At 40.0% G+C, this 24,392-nt stretch overlaps 1 protein-coding gene across 2 annotated transcripts in view; it reads left to right on the forward strand.

Moving 5' to 3' along the window:
- MRTFA (myocardin related transcription factor A) overlaps positions 1-24,392 on the forward strand; it is a 100,046-nt gene that overhangs the window by 50,186 nt on the left and 25,468 nt on the right. The window contains exon 5 of one of the 2 annotated variants that reach the window (XM_080625160.1): positions 19,676-19,741. In XM_080625160.1, coding sequence (XP_080481286.1) covers positions 19,676-19,741 — 66 coding nt within the window. Of the gene's footprint in view, positions 1-19,675; positions 19,742-20,485; positions 20,605-24,392 lie in introns of those variants that run through there. The other variant, XM_080625161.1, reaches the window with a different exon arrangement.

Here is a 24,392-nt window from a genome sequence, read left to right on the forward strand (position 1 = left end):
ATCCAATGTGCAGTTCTGCACTGCTGCTGAAAGAGGAGATCTGGACAGTGTGTTTCTTGCTATTCGCCTTCATCCTGGCTTTAGCACCCTTGTGGTTTGCCGGGTCAGCTTCCCAAGGCAGCTTTCTGCAGTCACAACTGCTAATGCTCACATAAAAACGAGCTGATCTATTTATGCAGTAATTTGACCTTATTGGCCAAAGTTCATTGTGAAACTGAACCTTTACCTGACTTTTACAAATACTAAATTTAAGCTTGAGAGTTTGTGTTGAGTATATGATGGTAATTTAGGAATAATGGCATTACAGATCTTGTCACCAAAGGTATTTTTTTACCCTCAGGAACTTTAGAGTTTGGATTCTTTCCTGAGTGAACGTTGAACACGTCAAAGTAAGAAGAGTACTGCTGAAGGTACTCAGAAATGTCACTGGTGCCATCTAGCATCATTATTTAGTAAACACGTACAGTTCTATATATTAGTTTTTAGTTTTTAATTTAAACACGTTAGATTGTTTTGTTCCACTAGTGCAGCTTATGGCAGAGTTGAAGTCAGGCTTTTAAGATTTGGTTGAACACCACTTTTCTTAGCTATTAGCTTCGTTATTAAAGACCTTTTCCCTTGTGGTTGTTATTCCAGCCTTGCTTTGTAAAATGACTTGGATATCTCCCAAACTATTTGGAGATGAGAAATTTTTGTCTTGATTGGGGACAGGGGCAGGGGCAGAAGATGAAATGGAGACTGTTCCTATACTGTTTAGAGTATTCACCTTTTTAATTTTTGTGATGTCCATGTGGCTGTCTTTGCTTCAGGCTTGCAGGATGACAAAAATTTCTGTTCATCTTTTTTTTTTCAGTAAAGATGCCAGAATACATTTTTTCAGGTATGTGTATTCACTGGACAACTCTTTTATTTTTGCATCTTTTATGATACGTGCTTAGTGACATTAAAAACCAACAATGCCACCAACTGTACTGGTGAGAGTATTTTCTGGCTGTTGCTCAGATGGAGCATGACATTTTCTCTGGCCACTTCCAATTCCAGTACTGTGCTGGGCATGTGTATAACCAAAGTTTGCCAACCCTATGGCATCTGTTCATGGTACACATTAAATAAGCTCTACGTGAGACAAATGCCTCTATGCAAGTACAGATTTTGATGTTGCAGTGCTTGTAGTAGAAGGTTATTGATTGGGTGCTGCTGATTATCTTCAGGTAGGTGTTTCTACTAGGTAGGGAGAAAGGATTTAAGAAAAGATGAGGTGAGAATGTGTGCTTGTACAGAAGTAGCCTGCTGTTGTCTGTGTTCTCAGAGCAAATGCATGTAAGAACTCCGTTTCTCAGATTATTAGTTTAGTTTTCTCCACAGCTAAAATGCTATTTCCTGTTTAAACAGGAAGGGAGAAAAAGCAGAATGGCTTGTGCACTGGGAGTGGTGGTGTTCTAGCTGCGTGTACGGCATGCTTACAGTTGGGAGGTGCAGGGGGAGAGAGGGTAGTGCTCAATCACATGATATTGCCTGTCTGGCAGGTGTCTGTAGTGTGAGTAGAGAAACCAACTGTTCACTATTTTGGGTAAATGAGGTTGGCTCTTACTGCAAGTGGCCCCACGAAGGAGTCCACACATCTGTTGATAAGCACTGCTCTGCATGCTCGGATCCTGAATGCTTATAGCCGCTTGCTGAAACAGTGGAGTTTCTGACTGAGCTTTGAGATAGTAAGAAGAAAAGTTTTGCCAAGAGCCTTGCTGATTTTAATCTTTAGATGTTGGCTGTCCGGATTTGTCTGTGCCTCAAGTACCTCTCTGTTCCTATGCAAGCACAGCCTTGGAATCTAGCAGCAAACTGATTTTTTTTGGTTCGCTTTACCACTTGGTGCAGTGACCGAAACCTGGTAGAGAGGGACTGTGGTAAGGGTCTCTTGTGAGGATTAAGCACCTCTTCCACTGTCCTGGGACGCCTCCTGTGTTACAGCATCTGTCTTCAGGTCCAGGGATTTCCTCTAATATGTTGGATAAAGCCAAGACACTGCAGCCTGCCTATGTTGGGATTGTGCCGCTTGCAGAGACTGTGTCAAAGCAAGGGAAGAGCTATTCAAGCACATATCAAGATTCATACCACAGCTTAAGAGAAGGTTAGCAGGCTCTGCTTTCTTTGTTGTAGACATTGTATAATTAGTTTGTGGTTTATTTGTTTGCATATTGAACCTGCCTGCTTTTTCTTTTCTGGGCAGTAGTCCAGATTATGGGTTTCCCACTGACTCCTGTGACCTGTTGTCCCCGAGGGCGCTCGTAAGCATGTCACTGGACAAGGTTGGAGCTCTGTGTGTAGTGACTTGCAGTGCTGGACCTTGGGACAATTCCACTTGCATTTGGAAGTTTTAATTTCAGAATTTAAGTTTCTTCCTCTCCTCTGTGTCTATTGGGCTCTTGTGAGCAATGTTTTAAGGCTGTTTCATTAAAGGTGTAAAGGCTTGTTCTGGAGTGGCAACTCTGCCTTGAAGGAAATAGAATACCATGTTTTAAGTTTCAGTGTGGTGGTGTTTGGAGAATGTGAGAGGAGTGGGGTGTATATATGTAAGTGTGATTCTGTTTTAGTTAATGGTATTCTCCTGCAGATACATGTGATTTTCAGTGAGGGTATGACAATTCTGAAATATTATATAGATAGTTAGAGGTCAGTTTAAGGGAGTGATATCTATGAGGAAGAAGATCTGAAGGTATTGAACAAGAAAGAGAAGATGAAAACAGACAGTGTTCCATTCATAGTATGCAGCATAATAAATAGCAACAAACAGGAACCTGAAGAAGATTGCAGAGAAGAATGGCAGAACATAATAAAATGCCAGTGGCAAACGTAACAAGATTCATGTTTTGTCAGGAACACTGGGTCCATCTAGCTACATTTGAATGGAAACTTGCAGGAGTGAACCAGGATCTTGAGCTCAGTGGCCTCGAAATTAGGTGATACGGAATTTCAACTCCAAGTACTGTGATCTGAAACGAGTGGATAATGGCTTTCAGTGGCATTTGGGACAGAAAAGTAAAGGGCGATAGGAGTTGAGGACAGAAAGCCAGATAAAATGAGGCCGTGTTTGTTGTGGAAAGATAGCCAGTGTGTGGAAGATGATTGTATTTAGAAGATTTTTCTCTCTTACGCAGCTCCAGGCCTGCTGAGGCTGCCAAACAAAACTGTTAAGTTTCTACCCACTATTGTCACTCCCCCTACCAAGCCTCTTTAATATATATCAAGCATTAGTTTGTTATTAGATTTTTAAAATATACTTGCCTTTTTTCTTTTTCTTTTTTTTCTCCATTGGAATGCTGTTTGTTGAACAAATATGGAAAAAGAAAAGAAAACTGAAGTCACAGTCCTCAAAGTCAAGTTTGGGAGTTATAAATCCATTGGTATAGGCAGTATTCCCAGATTACTTTGCTCTGGAGGCAGAGAACTTCAGCACATCAATCTTCAGAGGAAAAAAACAAACCAAAATAAAAGAAGTCAGAACTTGCGTCTGTCTTGTATGTGCAAGGCATTGATTTTCACAGAAGGTGAGAACTCTGCATTTGGATGTGTCAGGGTATAACTTTCATCCAGTCACTACAGTCACTATCCACGGGCTCTGCAGTGGGATAATATGTAGAACTACAAAAATGTAATTCTGTCATACTTTCATTAATATAAAAAATGTCTGTGGCTGTCTCAAGTTGAAGTGAATTAAGGTAATTGAATTCTTGTATAATTCTGAGTATTGAAAAAGCTGTGCTGGCTCTGCAAAGTCTAGCAATATCATCAGCCTACCCCATGTCTAATGCATGGTGCTCTATGTGATGAGGAAAGTGGCTTTATACCAGCTGCCAAATGGAAGGTAGGGAAGAGAAATATATGCATCCAGTGTCTTTCATTTCAGAAGAGAAAAGAATAACCCTTTAGCTTTGCTCCATTCAAGTCTCCTGCAGTCTTGGGATGCCTGTTGTATTTATGCTGTAGCATGCACTGTGTTTTCCAGAGCCAAATTTTACAGGCAGTGAGAAGCAGATGCACTCGTGTAAAACCTTAAGGAAGCTCTTCGAGTCCAGAATTAGCATTCAGCTGAAACTACAATGATTGTAGTACCCTAAAAATGGGACGGCTTAGTTTTGTTATCAGTCAGGACATAAAATTAATGCATTTCTCTTCCTCACTCTTTACTACACACAGGTGAATGGGTGCTGGTCTGCTTTCGCCTCTTAATAAAGCCAGGCAAATAAGGGATGTTTGTATTACACTGACAGTGCTCATACCTTAATGAATGTCATGAGAAGCAGCTATCTGGAACAGACTTTGTTTTATTTCCTTGCTTCTAGAAAACAGATGGCCTCCTAAATCTGATTTATTTAATTTTTTTTTTAATTGGGACTTGACATTGAGGTTTGGGAACTGGTGATCTTTTCCACACAGAAATGCATTTGACATGGGTAAGTCAAAAAACATATGCTTGTATTTTTAAAAGCATGTGTTGGGGCAGTTATTTGTAAAATTCCTAGAATTCAGGAATCTATAAACATGTTTTCTATTCAAGAATGCCTTGGAATGATTTAGTTTTGAAATACCAGAGCCCAGTTTGCAGTTTCTAGACCAGTCAACACAACAGTACGATAGCCCCTCCTAAGAGGTACAAAGAGAGAATTGCAGAAAGCTACTTAAAAACCAGTTAGCATTCATGTGAGTCGAGCTTAGAATTAAGTAGTTCCACAAGTAAATTTCAACAGTAAATTCCAACTTTTCCACCTGTCCTTCAGTCATTGCTCTTAAATGAAACACATTTTTTGGGTCAAGTCCTCCCTTAAAAAATGTTCAATGTGACTCAGGGGGTGACACTGAAACTCACCTGTCTTTTTCCAAGATGTGTGTCTCAGGGGCCAGACACACGAACAAGTTTCTGCATGCCATCCGATCTGCTGTAGCTGTGTGCACATTCTTAGTCCGCAGCAAATGTGAGGTAATTTGAGTTAGCTTAGCCTTTGATTAAACTATTAATATCTGTGCAGTACTTTGAAGAGATCGTCATGCAAGTGCTGGTTAACATACAGCTTTCTTCATGAGTGACCTAGACCTTATTGTCACAAATGCCACTGACCAGTTAGAGCTGGTCAGTGGCCATTCCTCTTCCAGTAGAGGGCAGAAGAACCTGCATGAGTAGACTTGGAAGCTTTCCACACCAAGAAGATCCCCAGCAAGAGGGCAACCCCTGCCTCTGAGGCATCTCCACAGGAACATAGGGTGACCTTTTCCTGTAAAGTTTGGTCTGTGTCTTTCTACTTCAGAATGGATCTGAAGGTACTGTGGGGAATGTCAAAGCAGCGTCTCATGCATGGGTAACGCAAGTCAGAAAACAGTCACAAAATGTAGCAGCCGCACCTCTGTATTATGGCCAGATATGACCCACAATTCAGAATTATTTCTAGAAATAGTGCTCTTATATGGAAAGACATAAAAACCATGTTGAAAGTATGGGGAGCTACTCTGCTGGCACTTCCTGTGGCAAATCCAGAGGTGCACCAGACATATGTAGTTAGACTCCCTGTAGCCTAGTGCTGCGACTAGTGTTTGCAAATGTGTGGCACGGTGACTGTGACTATGCATAAGTTAGGTGGTGCTATGAAGGAAAGATAATGATATATTAGTGTGAGGTGGATCAAAGTTGGCAGTAAGATTGCAATTCAAATTTAGTTTTGCTTAATTGCCAGTGTGCCTCGTTCAACTGTGAAAAGTAGAGGTGTTTCAGGGTATTTGCTAACTTTATGACATGAGTGGGAAGCTTAGGAAAAGGGTTAACACTGAATGACCAGGGCTTTTGTAAGTCAGTCCTTATCAGTGGAAGTAGAGTCATAGCATTATCCCTGGAGTCCTGCTGCCTTAATGTGTTTTTGGTTTTTTGGATATGACATGTTTTTCTCTCTTGGAGTTTACTGAACTATTCCTGTCAGTGTAATGATCCCCAGCTGTCGCTTCAGCCCTAGCTATTTTCATTCTGGGAATGGGAGGAGGAGGAGGAGGAGGAGGAAGAGGAAGAGAGGGACAGAGAAAGGCTAGCTTGTTTACCACACTGTGATCTACTTCATTTGTCAAAATGTTACTATAATACTTTCTTTAGCACAAACTAATGCGAAAAGAGTTGTGGATTCAGGCCTGCAAGAGCAAGAAGATGTAAGGACTCAACACATGCAGAAAACAAAAAGAACAGAAACTGGGTGTGGTGTGATGAGTACAGCTGTCAGTAGCATTTATGCAGGCAATGCTTTGAACTAGTAATGATACCAAGTAAAATCTGAAGTAAGTACTTTCCTGTCCTGTCAACTGAATATTTTTCACAGTTGAACTGTGTGGCAGTGATGGTGGGCTAGTGGTAATGCCAGCAACTGGGAAACATATTAATAAAGCTTGGAAAAACTTGTGTGGCTTTTTAATTATTCATTATTTGATAATTAGCTGCTGTTTTATTTTTTTAGAAGAAAATACCTGTATTTATACTTTTAAACAGCAAATGACTGATGTTTCCTGGGAACTGAAAAGCAGATGCCTTTTTGAAAGCAGAACTATGATACTTAAGCTCAGATTGCCTCTTTTGCATCCAGAAACAACTTCTGCAGTTAACATGCCTGTTCAAAGTCTTTGCCAGACAGATGTCACTGTGACTCTCCTGTCTAAAGAAGATAAGGGTCAGTGACAGTTGTGGTTTCTGCTCGTGTTTTTGGATCCACATCAGATTGCCTGTGTAAATCTTATCTCAGTACTTCTGTCATCTGTAAGATCTGTCAGTAGTCACCTCAGATTTTTCAGTGTTCTGTCACACCTGCAAGTCATTGATCAACACTTATCGAATATCTATACCAAAAATAAGTGTCTGTTTAGATCTTTCCTTTCGTGAGCCAACTCCCATCTACCCAGTCTTTTCTGAGCATTGAATTACTGATTTTGTCACCTGCTGCATCAATAAATTTTGATCCAAAATGTTAAAGCAGCACATTTCTTGGCAAGAACCTCTGCAGCCTGTGGTAGAAAATGGGATATGGGACCTGATATAGCTTAGGTTTACCAAATGAAAACATGCAGAGAGCCTATAGGGAAAATGGTGTTCTTTTTTCTTGCAGGGGGCCTGTAAGTGGATGCATAATCTGCTGAATGGCATTAACCTGGAACACAACTCATGGTTTTCTTTTATTTAGGCTAGTGGAAGTAGACACAATATTTTTTCCTGGCGGTAGGTAAAATTTACTAACCTATTATCTCTCCAAACAAAGAGCTTACCTACAATAGCTGAAGTACATTCCAAATGTTGATTACTAGTAAGAACTACAAAATGGTTTTTGCTTATCAGTGTTCAGTTTGATAGGTAGAAGAACTGTGGAGGTGACCTACTGTCAAAGTTCATTATGCATATAATATAGTAAGTGTTCTTCCAAGAAAACAAAGCTGATGAAGCTAACAAGAAATGTGGAAGAAAGTAATAAGGAAGAGGATATATTGCTTTCAGACATGGATTCTTTCCAAAATTGACAGTGAAAATTAGTGAAATCCAGGCTTTCTGGACAATCTCATTTTCATACCTTTCAGAAGTAAACAGCTGTAAAGAAAATACTTTGTAAAAAAACCCAACCAACCAACCAAAAAAAAAAAAAATCTGCTTGAAAGTTTTCAGGAGAAGTGCCCATAATGGATTTTTCTCCATGGTAGGGCCAGGGATCATCTGTTGCAGCCATGCTTATAGAGACCTCATTCCATGGTCTCCATTCCCAAAGACAGCTCATGGGCCTGACACCATTCTGAGAGTATTTTCCTAATGTCTCTGCTTCACATTTAACATCTCTTTAGTAACCTTCTTCACTGAAACACTTGTCAGGGCACAAACACTGTGCTGCCCAGCTGGATTGTTGGGGGCAGGTCTGAGTGGTGCTGTCTGTGTGACAGAAGGAAGAGATCTGCTTCAGACTTCTCTTTCTTTGGAGTTTCCCCAGCTTAATGCTGCTACATATTTTCCTCTAGTATTAAATGCATGGAGACTGTAGTGGTGGTTTTTTGTAGGAATTGGATATGGCAGTGGCTCTGTTCTTTGTTTACTCATCTCTGCAAATTTCACAGCAGTGCTGGAAGCCAGGATGTACACAATCCCTGTGAGTATTTTGGTCAGTATCACAAGCAGCATGTAACCTGTCCCTGCAAACAGCTGTGGGTTTTCTTGCTTATTTTAGTGAGTGCTCTTTCTAATGCTCTTTTTCTTCACTTTCGCTTTCCTGCACTTTCATGCGTCTTTCTGTGTTGTACTTACATGTGAAAGTCCTTCTAAGCCTGCTTGCAGTTCGCACCATTTTTCATGCTCCGATGTCAAATTGTCCCTTTTCAGAAGTGGAAGACATCATTTTAGAAGTAGATGCTAAACTAGTAGTACCTTTGTGCCTCACTAAGGGACTTCTTTTACTGCTGCTAATAATAGCTGTCACATTGACTGCAGGCAGTTTAAAACGAGGATTGTATCTTCAGGACGGACATGTGACAGTGAATCTAACTACAGAGGTTGCAAACACAGTCACCATGTAGCTATCTCCCCTGCATTTTTGCTGGAGGGAGCAACAGAAAGGAAATGAGTCTGCCCTTCGCTTGCTTTTGTTCAGAATATTAGCAAAAGCCCACCTCTGTTAGCAGTTGGAGAGAACCACTGCGTGTAACGAGTATGGGAGTACCTGCTGCTGCCGGCAGTCTCCTCTGTGTCCTTCAGTTAGAGGAGTGAGCCAGCAGTAGCATTTTAAACATCTGCAGAATTTGTCCACCAGTCTGAAGTCAGTGGTCATGCAGGCCATTCTGGGCTGCTGGGTTTTTTTAGTTTGCTGATTGACCTGTTACACAGAATTATATTATTTAGATATTTATAGCTATGATAGCACTTAAGAACCACATTAAGCCTCATAGACGGATTTGTTTTCAATGCTGTGGATCTTCCCTTGTGGAAAAACCCAAGAAAGTTGGTCCTGGAGATCTTTAGTTCAGAGTTTGAGAGAAAGTAAATATCCAAAGAGAAAGTAAAAAGTAGCAGGTCAGTGTTGTATGATCAGAGTTTAGAGTGTCAGGGAATTTGATGTGCGTTTTTGTATGTAATAGTAATTCTGGGGATCAGAATTTTGTATGTAATAGGAATACTGGGCTGCTGTGAAGGAACTGGTTTTTAATGTAGAGGGATATGATGGCCATAGCTTGTAAATTTTTTACAAGTAGAAATGTAATTGCAATAAAATTGTGCTTACACTATAAAGAAGGTACCAGACTGTTGCAGTAGCAAGGCTGGGATCTTTATTTGAACCTCAGATGCCATGACTGTGGGATGTGTTCTTTGCAGTCTTTTAGAAAACAACAAAGATGTTTCTCACTACCATGAATTAATAACATATGGTAATTCCTTGTCACATCCACCTGAAATGCTTGCTAAGAGAGGATGCTGGGGCTTGGACAGAAGCTGGTGGCAGGAATGCTAACCGAGTAGACAATGCTCCAAGTCTTTATTTTGTGTATAATATGCATGTTGGGCAAAACCACTTTTGTTCCATGTCTCTTGAAATAACTGTCAGCACAATCAACTGGCTGAAGCTGGCTGATTCTCAAGCTAGCTAAATTAAAATGAGAAGGGCCAGCTTTCCAGGTTTCCTATATAACTGGTTAATTACTTCTTCTAAAGAACTGCTGGTTTTGTGTTTAAATTTGCATACTTCTGAGTCCTTTTTTCTACCATTTGTGGAAAACCACATTTGCACCCATTTGCATTTAGTTTCACTAAACCAAACATCTTTAGATGGTTAAGAATCTGAAATGGTCTTGGAAATACAGAGTTATTCCACATTTAAGTGGGAAACCCAGAAACAGAGCTCATATGTCAAGGTGTCCCAGCTGTTACCACAGAAGTTCTGTGATATCTTGACCATTAGATGATTTCTAAGAAATCTAAGAAGGGAACTGTTCTATCTGTAGAGAGTGCCCTGTGGCAGAAGGAAGGCTGAATTACTGGGCCAGCAACAGAGTCTCTGAGAAATATTTGAGGAAGTTTTTGGCCTTGATGTGAGAGGCTGTTAGTACGCCGGAGCACTGTGCTGTAACAGAAATTGCAGTATGGGAGGTGAGTTATGAAGGAAAAATATTAGACCATGTCTCTTATTGATGGAAGAGGCATGGAAGGATTTCCACATCAATTTTAGTATTATAAACATGTCCAGTCATGTGTTTTATGGATGTGTCTGGGCACTGTCTCAAGACTTGATATTTTTCTGCTTATTAGAAGCACACAAAAACATACTATCCCTTGAACTCAGAGGTTTAAATAAAATGAAAAATTGCTCAGATTCTGATGTATCTCTCTCCAGACATGTTTTTTTCCTTTTTTATTCTGTATAATTTTTCAGAACAAATATGAACAACTCTCATGTCTCATATGTAAGGAAAATTAAAAGGTTGGAGCTCTTTCTTGTTACAGGCAGAGACACCTCTTTCTTTACTAGGAAAAAAATGAAAAGGGTTCAAACTTGTTTCTCCTTTGTATCTTGCCTTTTGTACTGTCACATTATCTGATTATTGGGTTACATCTACCCATTCCTTCTTTTTCCTTCATTTGTCCCCATCTGCCACATCATATTTAATTATCTGGGAGAATGTCTTCCCAGGGTCTTCTGTGCAAGGTGGTTAAAGGCAGTGTTAGTTCCTCCTTGTTCATTGTTTCATGGAAATATATAAATCAGTAGTCTGCGAGTCAAGTTTACACAGGGAGATGGGAAATTCTCTCTGTTTCCTCCCCCTCAAAGCTCCTCTTCCAGCTGTACATAGTAACAATGGATATACAGATGGCATCAGCAAGCACTGATTACAGCTAATATTTACTGTTATGATACTGGTGTGTCAATTTTAGGTAGACCTTTCCACCTAGGCATTTTGTTAAAGGTCATCTTGTTGAATCATGCATGGTAGCCAAATTCCATAAATATGGGTATGTGCCTAGTTATTCACCTGCTTAGTTTTCATCTAACCAGTATTACTGGGGCAAAATGGTTTTATGAGAATCAGTACCCTGCACAAAAAGCAAACTAACTTTTCCTGTTGACAAGCTTTTTTTCATGTTGCACATCTTCCTAAATATACCAGGTTAGGTGTATTTCAGGTTAATTTCTTAAAGTCCTGTTTTAACAGTTTCAGTGAGTGCTGAAATGGACTATTAGATGTAGTAAGATTTCATTATAAGAGTGAGCTTTTATGCATTCAGTGGAAAGACCTATGTACTAAGAGTAATACGTTTATTTGATTTAAAAAGTTTAGTATTAAAAAAGACAAAGCTGGTGTGAGCCAGCAACATTTTCGTAATGTGTGAGGATGGAAGTAGATCCTTTTGCTTTTGATTGTGTATTTCTTTCTGATTCTATATTCTTTGGGGACCAGCTTCTTCTGTAGGTTGAGATCTTCGATTCTGCTAAATTACCCATATCAAAGAATCTGTATTATCTGTCTCCACTGAGAGAGCTATTTAATGCCTCATACCATTGGCTTGTTAAAAGGTAATACATGCAAGTATGTCATCATCCTTTGAGAACATTTTAAAAAAATAATTCCTATTTCACATTTCTCTTCCAGGAGCATTGTCCCAGCAAAAAGGGGCTATTGACCTGTACCTTGGGTTCTTTTTTGTTTCCAGTAACCAAAACTAGTCTCCTGGAACACGGTCATATAGACAGTACATCTTGTCTGTCAGCAGGCATGTGTAAGCTGTATGTCATGTCAATGATTTTATATGACCCAAGAGCATTCTGAGCTGTAGAAGCTTTAAGAGTGTGATTTTATCAAGAAACAAGCCCTTCTTGTCCTGAGGGTGAGAGTCAGTTCATTTTCTCTCTTCTTCCACTTTTTTGTGTTCTTAAATGACCAATTGCTCTGTATAGTTTTCTGTACTTTTTCAGATGCTCTTAAAAGCTTCTGGGCATTTGAGAGTCTTAAAGGCTTTTGGGATTGCTGGATAGAGAAAAACAACCCTGGTGTTACGTGACCACATGACAACCTGGAATTATTACTAGCACATCTACTGTGAAATATTTTGAAAGTTGTTGTTTTGGAGGTGAAGGATCTGTTCAGTTTTGTAAGGATCTCTTGATAGAGGTTTTAGGCCTACATCAGGCAGAACTGTACCCCTGTTCTCACATGTACAAACTGTTAATGCTCTCGAAGACTTACTAAGAAGATAAGAAATAAAAGGTGATCGTGAAAAAAGTTTCAAGTCCTCTCTACTGGATCTGCCTTGGATGTAGCTGTATGGCTTTTTTAATTAAATCTCCTCTTTGGCTTTGTACCTGCAGTCGTCTCTGTTGGACATAGCTGGGTAAGGAGTTTATCAGTGCTCCTCAACCTGGTGTGAGACACCTGCACATCTAAACCTATTGCAGCAGAACATGCAAATTTCTGCTAATATTTCTTTCAAGAAATCCACTTTCATCATTCATGTGACCTGCAGTAGGGAACCACTCCTGGTCCTGGTTTGTTTCCTGTTCAGGATCTGCTCCACAGACCTCCTCTTTGGGTGTAGGGACAGTCATCCCAATCCTACTTCTCACAAAGAGAAGACCACAGCATGAATATAAATAAGTGGCTTTTGCCTCTAGTGTGAAAGGTTCTTGTAACAGTGTTAAGAGACCAAAACAAATTCGCTTTCTGTTCTTTACCCTCTCTAACTCCATTTTCTCTGTAGTATGGTTGCTAAGGAAGGGCTGGGGAAACCACCTGCATTTTAATAGCAGCTGTTGTGGCTGCAGTAGAGAAAAGAGGTAGTGGAATGTGAGATAGTCTGAAATAGTAAAGAAATAAACTTCTGCTTAACTGTCCTTTTGCCCAGGCTTGCTCCAAGCTATTCTTTAAAATGCATTGAGATGAATAGAGCCATATGGCTGCTATACAAACAATGCAGTGGATGCTTGCAGATTGTGAGGATCAACAGTGTATTTGCTGCTTCTCCTTCACCCCACAGAGAGACATGTTTTTTTGGCATCGCCTTCCCAGGGTAGCAAACTGTCATATAATCCCTGCAGTTTGGGTGTCATTTACAGTCTGTTTCACTTAAATGCTTCTCTGTTAACTGCACAGTCTGCTTAAATGCAAAGCCAGCGTGTATTCCCCATCAGCAGTTAGTGGATTAAAATGCTGTTAGGCTCAGAAAATTGCCTTTAAAAAGGGCACGAAAAGTTGTCTTTTCTTTGTTGGTAACCCCATTCTAGCACATTCTGTGTGATATGGGGGGTGTTGTTGATGGCGCCAGAAAAACACAGCTCTGAAAAAAATGCGTCATCCACCTTAGGAACTTGAGTTATTTTCAAAATTAATTTTGACCACTATATACTCATTCACTCGTTGATCACAAATGATGAGAGCTCAATTCTTCTTACAGCATCTTGTATATGCTACAAAAGATTTAGTAATCCTAACCGCCTTTTGCTGCTTCTGTACAGAAAGGTGTTGCAACTGGAGTTTAGCAGATGTTGCCCTTGCCGGTGTATGAACTAGAATCTAATCTGGCTTCTTGCTGAAGTATGAAATGGCTAATGTGAGTCAACATTTGTTTTGTAAGCAGGCATAGCTGAAAAATGCTCACAAACCAGTTTGAGTGTGAGGGAAGGGTTTTTACACCATGTCTCCAAGGAACTGAACTCAGTCATAAATGTAGGATATAACTGAAACCATGAAAACAATGGCTGATGTGCTGCATATTCTAAAGCTGAATTTGGCATTGATACTGGTCAAATGTGACTATTTAATCCGAAACTAGGAACAAATTATCTTCTCAATGTAATTAGAAGGGCTGCTGCTGGCCAAGTGATAAGCGGAAAGGTGGCTTCACCCATCAGAGCAGTAGTTACATGGCACTGTGACATTTCAGTTAGAGGCCTCAGTTCTCCACAAACGGCTATGATGATTTTGTTCAGCAATATCCCATGTTGTCAAAGTTGTCTTTTATGGCTGCATATTATAATCAAGTTGGTTGCATCTAGGCTGTTGGTTTCATCTAATGGTGTTATACACATTGTACTGAAAGATTGAAAAGTACGTGTGAGCTGCAAATGGTGGCCCAGTGCCATGTTTCCTTGGGCAGTGGTCTCTGACCCTCACAAAGTAAACCCAGTCAGACCTGCTCAGTGCTAGGACAGTGAAAATTCTCTTAAAAAGTCTCCATTGCTACTGAAAGGTAGAGGAGTTATGAACTAACTGGCAGGTTTCCATGCCAGCTTATACTGTATTCATGCTTTCTTGTGGGGTTAAGTGGATACTGTAGCACAGGACTTTCAAATGGGGTATGCAGAGGTGCTGAACAGTGTACAAAGAACTGACCGTGACCCCTTATGAGCATAGAGTGCATAGTTTGCTTTTTACTGATTTTACTTACGCTTGCACTTTCCTCAGCTTAGATAATGAAGTTAGGCTAATTTCACTTGTTCTTTGGTAGTTTCTCTTTCTAATCACAGGGCTTATTGATTGGGTTGCAAGGATGAATATCTCTGTCAAGCAGACTGCTTTCACTGAATTTACAAAATTGATAAATCATGTCTGAGCATGCAGCCTATCTAGTTAATATGTGGTTTTTGTCTTGCACTTGCCTTTCTTGCATGGGTATCCCAGGCCAGATTCCAGGGAGTTTTGCCTCCCTCAGCCCCTCTATAGGATTTCATTTGGCTACAACAGCCTTCCTCCTTTCCTGTTCTGCACTACTGCTTGTGCTGTCTCTGTTGTAATCCACCATATGGCTGTGCTTAATCATTACCTTGGTTGGGCAACTTTGAGTAGCATTTGGGATTCCTGAGAAGAAAAGGTTTTGTGGAGATGTGAGCAGAGTCCCTTTGGCTGTAAGTCTGTATTCAATATAACATGCATAGAGCCTCACCACAGGCTGCAGTTCAAAGCTGTTTGCTTCTTTTCACGAGCTTTCAAGAAACAAGAAATGCAGAATATTTAAGATTTTTTTTGTCATAAACCTGTCCTGGTATGTGACATAGTCTTAAAATGAGATTTTTTTTTTTTTCTCTTAAAGTGCTGAGATGCAGAGGCTGTAGTCTAGTTTTTTTGTAGTAAATCTAGTCGCACTATTGAACTCCAAGCGTGGTTTAGAAATAGAAAGGCTTTCAGAGATGTATGTGGAAGGGCAGGCATGCCAATGCAGATTTAGATGACGAGCTGCAAAAAACAACTTAGCTCATCGTAAATATTTGTTCTTGCTACTGCCTACTACTACTGCACCCCTGGACTACAACTAGAGTTGTTAAGTGTCCTGAAAGTGTCCATATGCATGCAACCTCTGTATGCATTAAGCATATACTGCTGTGAGCTGCCACCAGCCATTTAGTAGGCAGAATTAAGCTCTGGTCTTGGAATAGATCTATGGTCTCTCTATTAAGGCAGTTTTATGACAAGCGAAATAAAAAATAATCATGACTTGCTGTAGCTCACTAACAGTGTAACTCTGTTGATAGTAGCTGTACCATGATGTTATTTGTCTCTTAGAACACTGCCCCTCCTCAGTTCTCTACCACTCCTCTTGAACTGCTCACTGCAGCCCTTTATACCAGCTCCCAGATTTCTCTGGAATATTTTGTTAATTCTTAGAACAGTTCATTAGAGATACAAAAACGTTGTTCAAACTTTGTATTTCAGAATTTTTCTTACTTGTGAAATAAATAATGCTCAATTTCAAGTGGGAAAATCAGACAGGCATACAAAGCCCTCAGAATGTTACACAGACTGTGTCACAAGTTGAATGAAAGAGGTGAGTAGAAGGGTACCAGTATGGAACTTACTTTCAAGCCTGCAGACATATACTCTCCTTTGTGTGACCTGATTTATTCTTAATTTGAACATTATTTTTAAGGTCAAATACAGGGAGAAAGGAGCAGAAAATTGTTGGTTTATGACTGAAAGGCACTCCAGCCTGAGTAACTTTGAATTTCTCTGGTCATTCTAGACTTTTGGCTGAGCTCCATGTACAACAGCCTTGGGTTGGCGCTTGGGACATCTGTTAATCTATATATAGGATTCACACACTTGCACACGTAAACAGGTGACCTCCTAAATATATGAAATGGCATTGGGAACTCCAAGTACTTATTTAAGCCAAAATGAATTCAAGAGTGAACTGAGGTAATCCTTGTTGCCATCCTCCCTGCCACAAAAGTAAGCTGTATTGGAAAGAAAGTGCATCATGTGTTGATTATAATTTGTGCTTAATATGTTTGTACATGTATTCAGAAATCCCAGGAATTACTTACTACTTATTAAAAGTATCCTGAAAACGACCTTTTTCCTATTCTCCAGCTTAGTTCTCTGGACAGTTGCTAGTTTCTTGCTGTAAAGAAACACTGTGTTTAAAAATAAAAGGTGCATATTATGGCTAGAGAAAAAGGCTAGTAAATGGTAACTGATACAGAAATAAGATATATTTAGAAAATTCATAAGGGAAGCTGAAGTCAGGAAGGGAATTTAAAGTCATTTGATGAAGTCTCTAGCTGTCTGGCTGAGACTGATTTCTAATAAATCTGGGAGCAGCTGGGAAAGACTTCAGAAGAGCTGAAGACCAGCAACGTTTTGCATCACCACTGAAAAAGGGTACGTGATTAAAGAGTGGCTCATCTGGCACCAGTTCCAGGAAAAATACTATGGAAAATTTGATAAAGAATTTAGATGGTATAAGAATAGCAGTATAATCACACTATTCAGCTTTTCAGCTTGTGAAAACAGGTCTGCTCAAATGAGATTTTGTTGTTTGGATACATGAAAGTTGGTTGCTAGAGGTATTGTCTGGGTGTTAAAACACTTTTATAACATCTTCAACTTAGTAGCATGGTATATTTATTTTGGGTTTAAAAAGTACCTTTGAATGTAATGAAGGACTGCCCAAGTGGATTAAGAACTGACTAATCCAAGAAAGCAGAAAAGCGTTTCTAGTTGGGATCAGCCCAGTGGTGTTTGGAAATGAATTCAAGATGGTAACAGTGTGAATGGAGCAAAGATTAGTGGAGGCATAAATAATGACTTTTAAAAAATGGAAAGTTGTTTAGATAATTTAGGCACACTGTTGTCAGTTTGGGCAAAATGTGCATAAATACAGGTGAGGACAGAGTTATGCACCAAGGAGCAAAAAATGTCAGCCACACCTGTGTTAGCAAGTTTTTAGCTGAAAATCCCTGACTCTGTGAGGTGAAAGGTAAATAGTAGGTACAGTTGGAAATGGGAGGGAAAATAGATGGTCCTAGTGAGTAAATAGCGAAGTGGCAAAAAGGGCTAACATCCATTGCTAGATAAGTATATGGGAAGACACAAGTAAGAGTAATGATGACATTATCTCCACTTAAAGCTGAGGAGATGAGCCTGATGCTATAGGTCTTTGCCTTGCTTGTATAAATTTAGTGAGATGTGCTAATTTAGGGTATGGAAATGAGTCCCTGAAATGGCTCACTAGTGGAAATAATGCCGTACAGCCAGAGATTTAATGTGCCGTTACCTAATAGGGCTGAAATCACTTAGTGGCATACAGCTGCTGAAAGGATGATGTCTCACACCCACCTTATGTTAGTGTTAACAAATACCTGGATATACAGTCATCCTCTTCAACTCACTAATGAGACAGAAAGCTATTCCCTGTTTTGATTGGGCTGTGCTGTCTGTTGTGTCGTTGAGTCCAGCCACCAGTCAGGGAACATGAGAGATGATGTGGTGAGTGAGAGATTTGAGTCTTGCAGCAAGCTGTTAGATCAAGTGCTTTTGTAGATGTGTCATCACCTGATGAGGGTTTTGATCACCTCAGACAAATCCAGCAAATAAAGAGCTCTGTGAACAGGCCAGCTATGAGACTGTATTAGCCCTCACACTAGCACAGAGGTAGGAGTGCGATCGCATGCTGGGTGAGAAGAAGAGTGTGGGACTGCCACTTCTGTTTGCAGTTTCATGGCCAAACAAAGGGCTTGTTCCTTCCCCTGTGTTCTCTCCTCCTCGTTCTGGCTCTTAGCTGATCCCACACAGAATTAGCATGGTGCTCTCTGCACACCCTCCCTCCCTCTCTCCTTTCCCCATACTAAAGGCAGTAGTTTTCTGCCCAGGATGCATACAGTAAGGAATCCTAGTTTGTTTTAAGAAACAGAAGAGAGGTGACTTCGTTGTACACTGTGCACACACAAGTACCTCCACAGGTAGGAAGTATATTCTGTCATAAGCAGTACATCAAGAGCCAATGGAAGTGGAATCTAGAAAAATCCAAGTGAGAACTTGGGTGTGCATTTAAGTAAGGGCGATTAGCTGCTGTGCAAACAACCAAGGAAGAGAATGGATCCCTTGTTAAGTTCATACGAAGACCAGAACCCTCACTTGAAGATGTATTGTAGTCAAATGCAAACTGCAAGTGGGAGGTTGAAAGAAACAGGTAAAATGTGATGATGTGTGTAAGTAGACAAAGTGGCATCTTCTCCTTACATTTCTTTGATCCTTGTGTTAGGGAGTGTCTGTATAAATTTGGATATAATGTATGAGATTAATGTATTGGACGAACAAAGTACTTGAGAAAGGAAGCATAAGGTTTATAATGAGATTGCATAGTTAGATGTTAGAGCAGTTTTGCACTCTGGTGGTTCTACTACTTTTGTGGGGATTTCTCTTATGCTGAGTGCACCACTGACATAAGAGAAATGAAAACAGGGAAGATGCCATGTCATTACTTTTATTTTATGTTGAGAGTACTTAGGAGCTTGAGCTTGATTGCAAATGGGATTCAGTATCTATTGATGCTTACTCCGGTTGTCCTAAATTGATGTGTGTTTGTGTCCACACATTCATGTGATGTTTTTTTCTTCAGTTTTGAGAGGTCCCTTGCATATGGAAACTTTTTTTTTTATGTCTTTGACTGTAAGAACAATCTCTAGAATGTTGCTTTGATTGTATAGTTTAAAGGGAAACTGCTGTTATAATCTAAATGCTAAAATGATGACTATTCCAGAGATTTGCATTAGAGAAAAAAAAAATGCATTTCACACAGGTCATGTGTATGTTCTGTTATGCTAAAATAAATAGGAAAAATTCTAGTGATGGTGGATTCCTTTTGCTTACGAACAAGGGCGCTTTTAGATATATCCATGATATTTCACTTTCACAAGATGATTCTGAGTTGAGGAAGGAAATCAGCCTTGTAATTTAGAGTAATGACCAATAATTTTGTCATATCAATTTAATCTGCACATGGTAATTGGAGTTTTCAGGAGGCATTAGCAGCTTGGGTGTCACTTGGTGTTTATTGGAGGACTGTCAGCTGGTGTTTCTCTTTGTTTGTTTTCTCATCTTAATGGTTTGGAAAGAAGTTGGTGCTGTAGAAAGAATTGAGAAACAGGCCCGGCTTTGAGGATTTTTATCACCCTGCCAAGACCCTGTGCAACTTCCTCTCCATTACCCACAGCAGAATACGGAAACCTGACTGCTGACAGCCACTTCTGCAATTGCAGTGGGGCAGGGGAGCGGGCTGGGAGGTGGGCTGTTTTCATTTCTGCTGCTTGCTGTTGCCTTGGCATCCAAAGAGGAAAACAAGATGCACCTGAAAATGTATTTTCAGTTGTTTCTTGCACTGATGGGTTTCCTTCTTTTCCCTCTCTCTGCTGTCCTGCAGTGCTGCAGTTGAAGCTCCAGCAGCGACGCACACGGGAGGAGCTGGTGAGCCAAGGGATCATGCCGCGTAAGTATCACTTAAACTCTTTGTCTTAGTGGTTTTATACATGTTTTTGAGAGGAGAATGGTTTCACATATGATTTGAAAGATCAGGTTCTCTGTTTCTGCATGAAAAAACATCATATGTAACAGCCCCACCCTGTCCCACCCAACTTGGTCCTTCTGAAGTGTTGGTGCACTAGGTAGCAGGGCCATCTCCAATAACTGTGGAAGACAGTAATGGCTGTAAGCATAACTGTACTTGAAAACAATATTTGTGTTTGATCACAGTGCACAGCAGTCCTATGAAGAACATACTATGTTCTTGTAGTGTGCCTTATATATTTGACACATGCTGGTAATCAGTCTTCTAACAGGCTTCCTGCTTCTGCAGTTTCTGTTCTTGTTTGTCAGCTCTGCAGACCTTTTCGCCAGTTTTAACTTTGTATGTACTTATTCCATAAATCAGCTGAAAACAGGCAGTGGTACAAGATGTTAACCTACAAGGGGCCCTGTTTATGTTTGCAGCTAGAAAACATATCTAGAAAGAGCTCTATGGGCATCATCCATTCCCCTTTCTGCAGGGGATGGCAAAATCTGTGGAGCCAGAGAACTTTTACCTTTCTGGGTGGACATATACCCTAATGTTAAGCTTTAATATATTCATTGTCAGGTTAGTGTTGGAGAAGGGGGCTTTGGTTTAGTTTGGTTTTTTTCCTCCTTCCCCCCAGAATGCAAAAGGATATCTGACATATAGTTTTGTCATGCTTTGGTATCTCCGGACTAGATGACTTGCAGGTAACAACTTGAAATATGACCAAAGAGCAAATGTTTTCTTTTTGAGGTCCTCTCATTTTCACTGAACAGCTTTAGTAAAAGGCAACGGATCAGGTATGTTTTCTTCTTTCAAAAACCTTTCGTCTCCCCCATTTCACAAGCCTTACTTGAAGACAACATAGTAACGATTCTTTTCTCATTGCTTCTATTTCTGGGGTGCGCACTGTAATATGACACAGTGATGTGACTTAGGCTTTGCTGAAGGCGTAAGGTTAGGCTGTCAACTCTCTCTGAATGGAGAGAAACTGTCAACAGCACTCTTGTCAGCTGAAGTGGCTCACTGGAAGGCAGTGAAATGCTCAAGATGTTTCTGGGACCCCTACTTAGAATTCTGTTAACAAATAAAACAGGAAAGGTTGTCCTGTCTGAATATAGTACATCGTGCCTGTCTTGTTTTTACCTGGGGATTTGTATACGTGCTTCTACAGATTACACTTACTTTTGGATGAAAGACTTGTGTCCCAAGGCCTGTACCCATTTAATAATACTTACCAGAAGAAAATGTTCCTGACTTCTTTGTGGTCTCTGCTTTAGGTGGGTATGTATGCAAATACTGTATGTTCAGTACTGGCTTTCTTCAAAGTGTGGCTAGCCAAACTTGTGATTCCTGAGAGGGGTCTGTTTTACGGGTCCTTTGAAAATGGGGCCCTTGCAAGTAATTCAAGTAAAGCACCCAGCGTAATTAGTCAGTCTTAAATTTGCTTAAAATACAGCCTAAATAACCAGTCTTTGCAGACTTGTGCCCTTTGTTGCTTCATTTAAGTCTCTTACATGTGGGTTTTATGTTGGACCAAGGAAGAATGCTCAGTGAAATATCATTGTGAAAATACTGGTGACACATGAAAAGACCTTTTCTGCAGTGGAGAAAACACACTTTAGTAGATCTGTTCTAAACATGATTTGGAATTAGTTCTTCCAAGTCATGGTATCATTTCCCCATACCTGCCAATTGGAAATAACCACACATAGGGAAATGGTTAAAATATTATTTGTCTGGGCCATTTTTAATGAGAAGATCAGATGTGAGAATGATTGTGATACTTAAAGCTGAAGTCCCTTTTTTAACCTGAGAAATATATGGGATGACTAGGGGCCATGTTCCTCCTGAAGGCATCTCAGAGCCACGACAGCTTTACTTCTACTTTCAGCAATTCAGAATAGACATTTTTACTTACTACTGGCAATATGCAAGTTGTTCATTCATCAGTCTGCCCTCTACCCACATTTGTGGAAACACATAGGTACTTATCTTGTTCTCTGTCATCTACTACTAAACATGGCTGTACTGGGCCCCATGTCTCCCCCTTGAGTACATTAGGAACCAAACCCCACACAGCCCTTCATGATAACTGGGCAAAAATATAAAAGTGGGAATCCAGAGAATGGTTTGGTGTCGAAATAAATGAGCTGGATCACTTTTTTCTGTGTGAAATGCTGAGTGGCTTCTGGACTTAACTTTTCATCTGGAGATCCTTCACACTCTTGAAAGAATTGTGGTAGTTGTGGCTGTATCTACATTTAGCATTATAACTTGTGTCAGGAAGGTGCTTTTGAAGTGAAGCTCCTAATTGCACCTGCCTTCTGGATGTTGCTTTGCACTGTGAAATTAAGCTTGAGAGTTGGATTAAACTGGGATGAAAGTAAAGAGGAAAGTATTCTGCCTACAGCTAATAGGCTTTCAGTCCGTGCATCGAGACTGTAACTTGCCTGACACCACATCTCCCGTTTCACCTTTGTGTATAGAGTGTGGATGTCAGTTCCTCAGCAACAACTGTTTTTCTACGCGGATTTGGTCTTATTGTGCTATCCTACATGTTCATTTAGATTTGCCTTTAATACAGATCAATTCCTGGATCTTGTAGCCAAACAGATGTGCAAAAATCCATTAACCAAGTGTGATAAAAGTGAAAGGTTTTGTTACATTAAAAGCTACCTAGTGCGCAAACTCACTTTGGTACCTTTGGTTCCCCTGACTCCAGTATAAGTCTTACGTGGTGTTTAGATTCGGCTTGGTGTCCTGGAAGAGAAATTTTATTTTAGGCTTCCATCAACACAAGATTTTTGGGCACTGTAAAGGAGTGAAAGGAGACACATTTGTGTCACATTAAAATGAGAGACACACTACTTCTCTTTTGCTTGTTCAGAACAGAGCTGGGAATTGCTTACTTTTTTCCCGTGTGGAATTTTGTTTATATCGTAGAGGGGAAAGGCAAATGTCTCAACATTTTTTTAACCAGTACACTTAATCTCACTTGAATAACCTTTCCAACCCACCAGCCACCTACAGTAGAGCTTGCTTTACTAAAAGATTAGTGTATTATAATAAGAAATGAAACATTTATAAGCAGTGACAGAGGGTTCAAAATAATTGGGGTTTATACTTCAGTAATTCTTCTTGCTTTTCTCTTATCACTTTGTGTAACCTTTTACTAGTAGCAGGATTCATTACTTGAAGATTAAAATTCTCAATTGCCTCTAGGAAAGAGGTGGGAAGCAAATCTTCTCTTGCATCTGACATGCCTGTGATTTGAGCTAGAAGTACTGTATTTAGAAGCACAGAGAGCCGAGTTTTCATATTTATTCAGGTTTTGGCCTATTTTCTAATAGTGCAAACTGACAAGCTTTTTTGCTGTATTTGAATTTTTTATAGCTATGCAGAGGTGATTTTCATCTTCTTGTCCTCATAAAATGAGAGGTAAACAAATTCTGCTGTCTGTGCTCAACGCTTTGTCATGCTGTAGAAGAACAGTCAGATGCTGTCAGTTTTTACAGTGTCAAATTTAAAGGTTACAGCTATTTGAAGTTTTTGTTGGGGGGTTATTAAACACCAGTTTTCCGCCCTTGAAAGGAATATCTAAAACAGGAGCTAATGTGCATCAGTGAAGAAAGATGTGTGGAAAGTATCTTCAACTAAAACAACAAAAATTTTTAGGGGAGAGACATTTAGGAAATGAAGCAATATTCTGCTTTGCAAAATCTGTTGTGCTTTTTCTCTTTTGCAAGGTTTAAGCTTCACATGCCCATTGTTTTATCTATCAGGCTTGTGATCTGTGGCTTCTGGCTGCAAACATAAAATACAGGCAAGCATGAAAGGTTGTCATGTGGCACAGTCCAGCAGGAGAGCTGTTGCTGTGACCATCAGGTTCACCTAAGCAGGTGAAACAGTAGAAGATAATTTCTGGGAGTGTGTCTTCTGTTGCCTTATAGCACTGCTTGGTGACTATTTGAAAGGGGAGCCTTTGAAAAGGGCATCATCTGGACTGAAAGCTAGGAGCAAGGCTGTGATACATGCAGAGAATTTGTAGGAGCTTCTTTTTCGCTCCAGTGCATCTGGTGTTTGCCAGTTTTTGTGCTTACACAAAATATATATGTAGATATACTGTATCCTGGAAAACAAACACCACAGAATCCAAAAAGAATGGAGTTTGTGCTGTTTTCTAATGTGACTCTTTTTACAGATGCTGAGGTGTTCCGATGCTGTAGGTCTGAATTACCAACACTCTGATGCTGTTTTCTGCTTGGACATGCAGCCTGTTAGTTGCATGAGCATATTTCGGAATACAAGATTTGTGAATCTTGTGCTGCTGGTTTCAGATCCTCCTAGGGAGTGTGTATTTTATCTCTGGACTACATGAAGGGAGCATGCCATAGTTCAATTGCAACACATCATACAATTCAGAATGATTGTAATAGAGTAGGTGGCCTAATGGTTACAATCTTATTAGGCTGCTTATATCACTAGCTGCATTTTTAGATTAGTTTTGTAGCAGTCAGGTTAATGGATAAAATTTAGTATTTGTTATAAAACTAAAATACGGTATTTGCTTTTTTGGGGGGGTCTG

This window comes from Psittacula echo, assembly GCF_963264785.1.
Source record: "Psittacula echo genome assembly, chromosome: 1".
Classification (NCBI taxonomy): Eukaryota; Metazoa; Chordata; class Aves; order Psittaciformes; family Psittacidae; genus Psittacula; species Psittacula echo.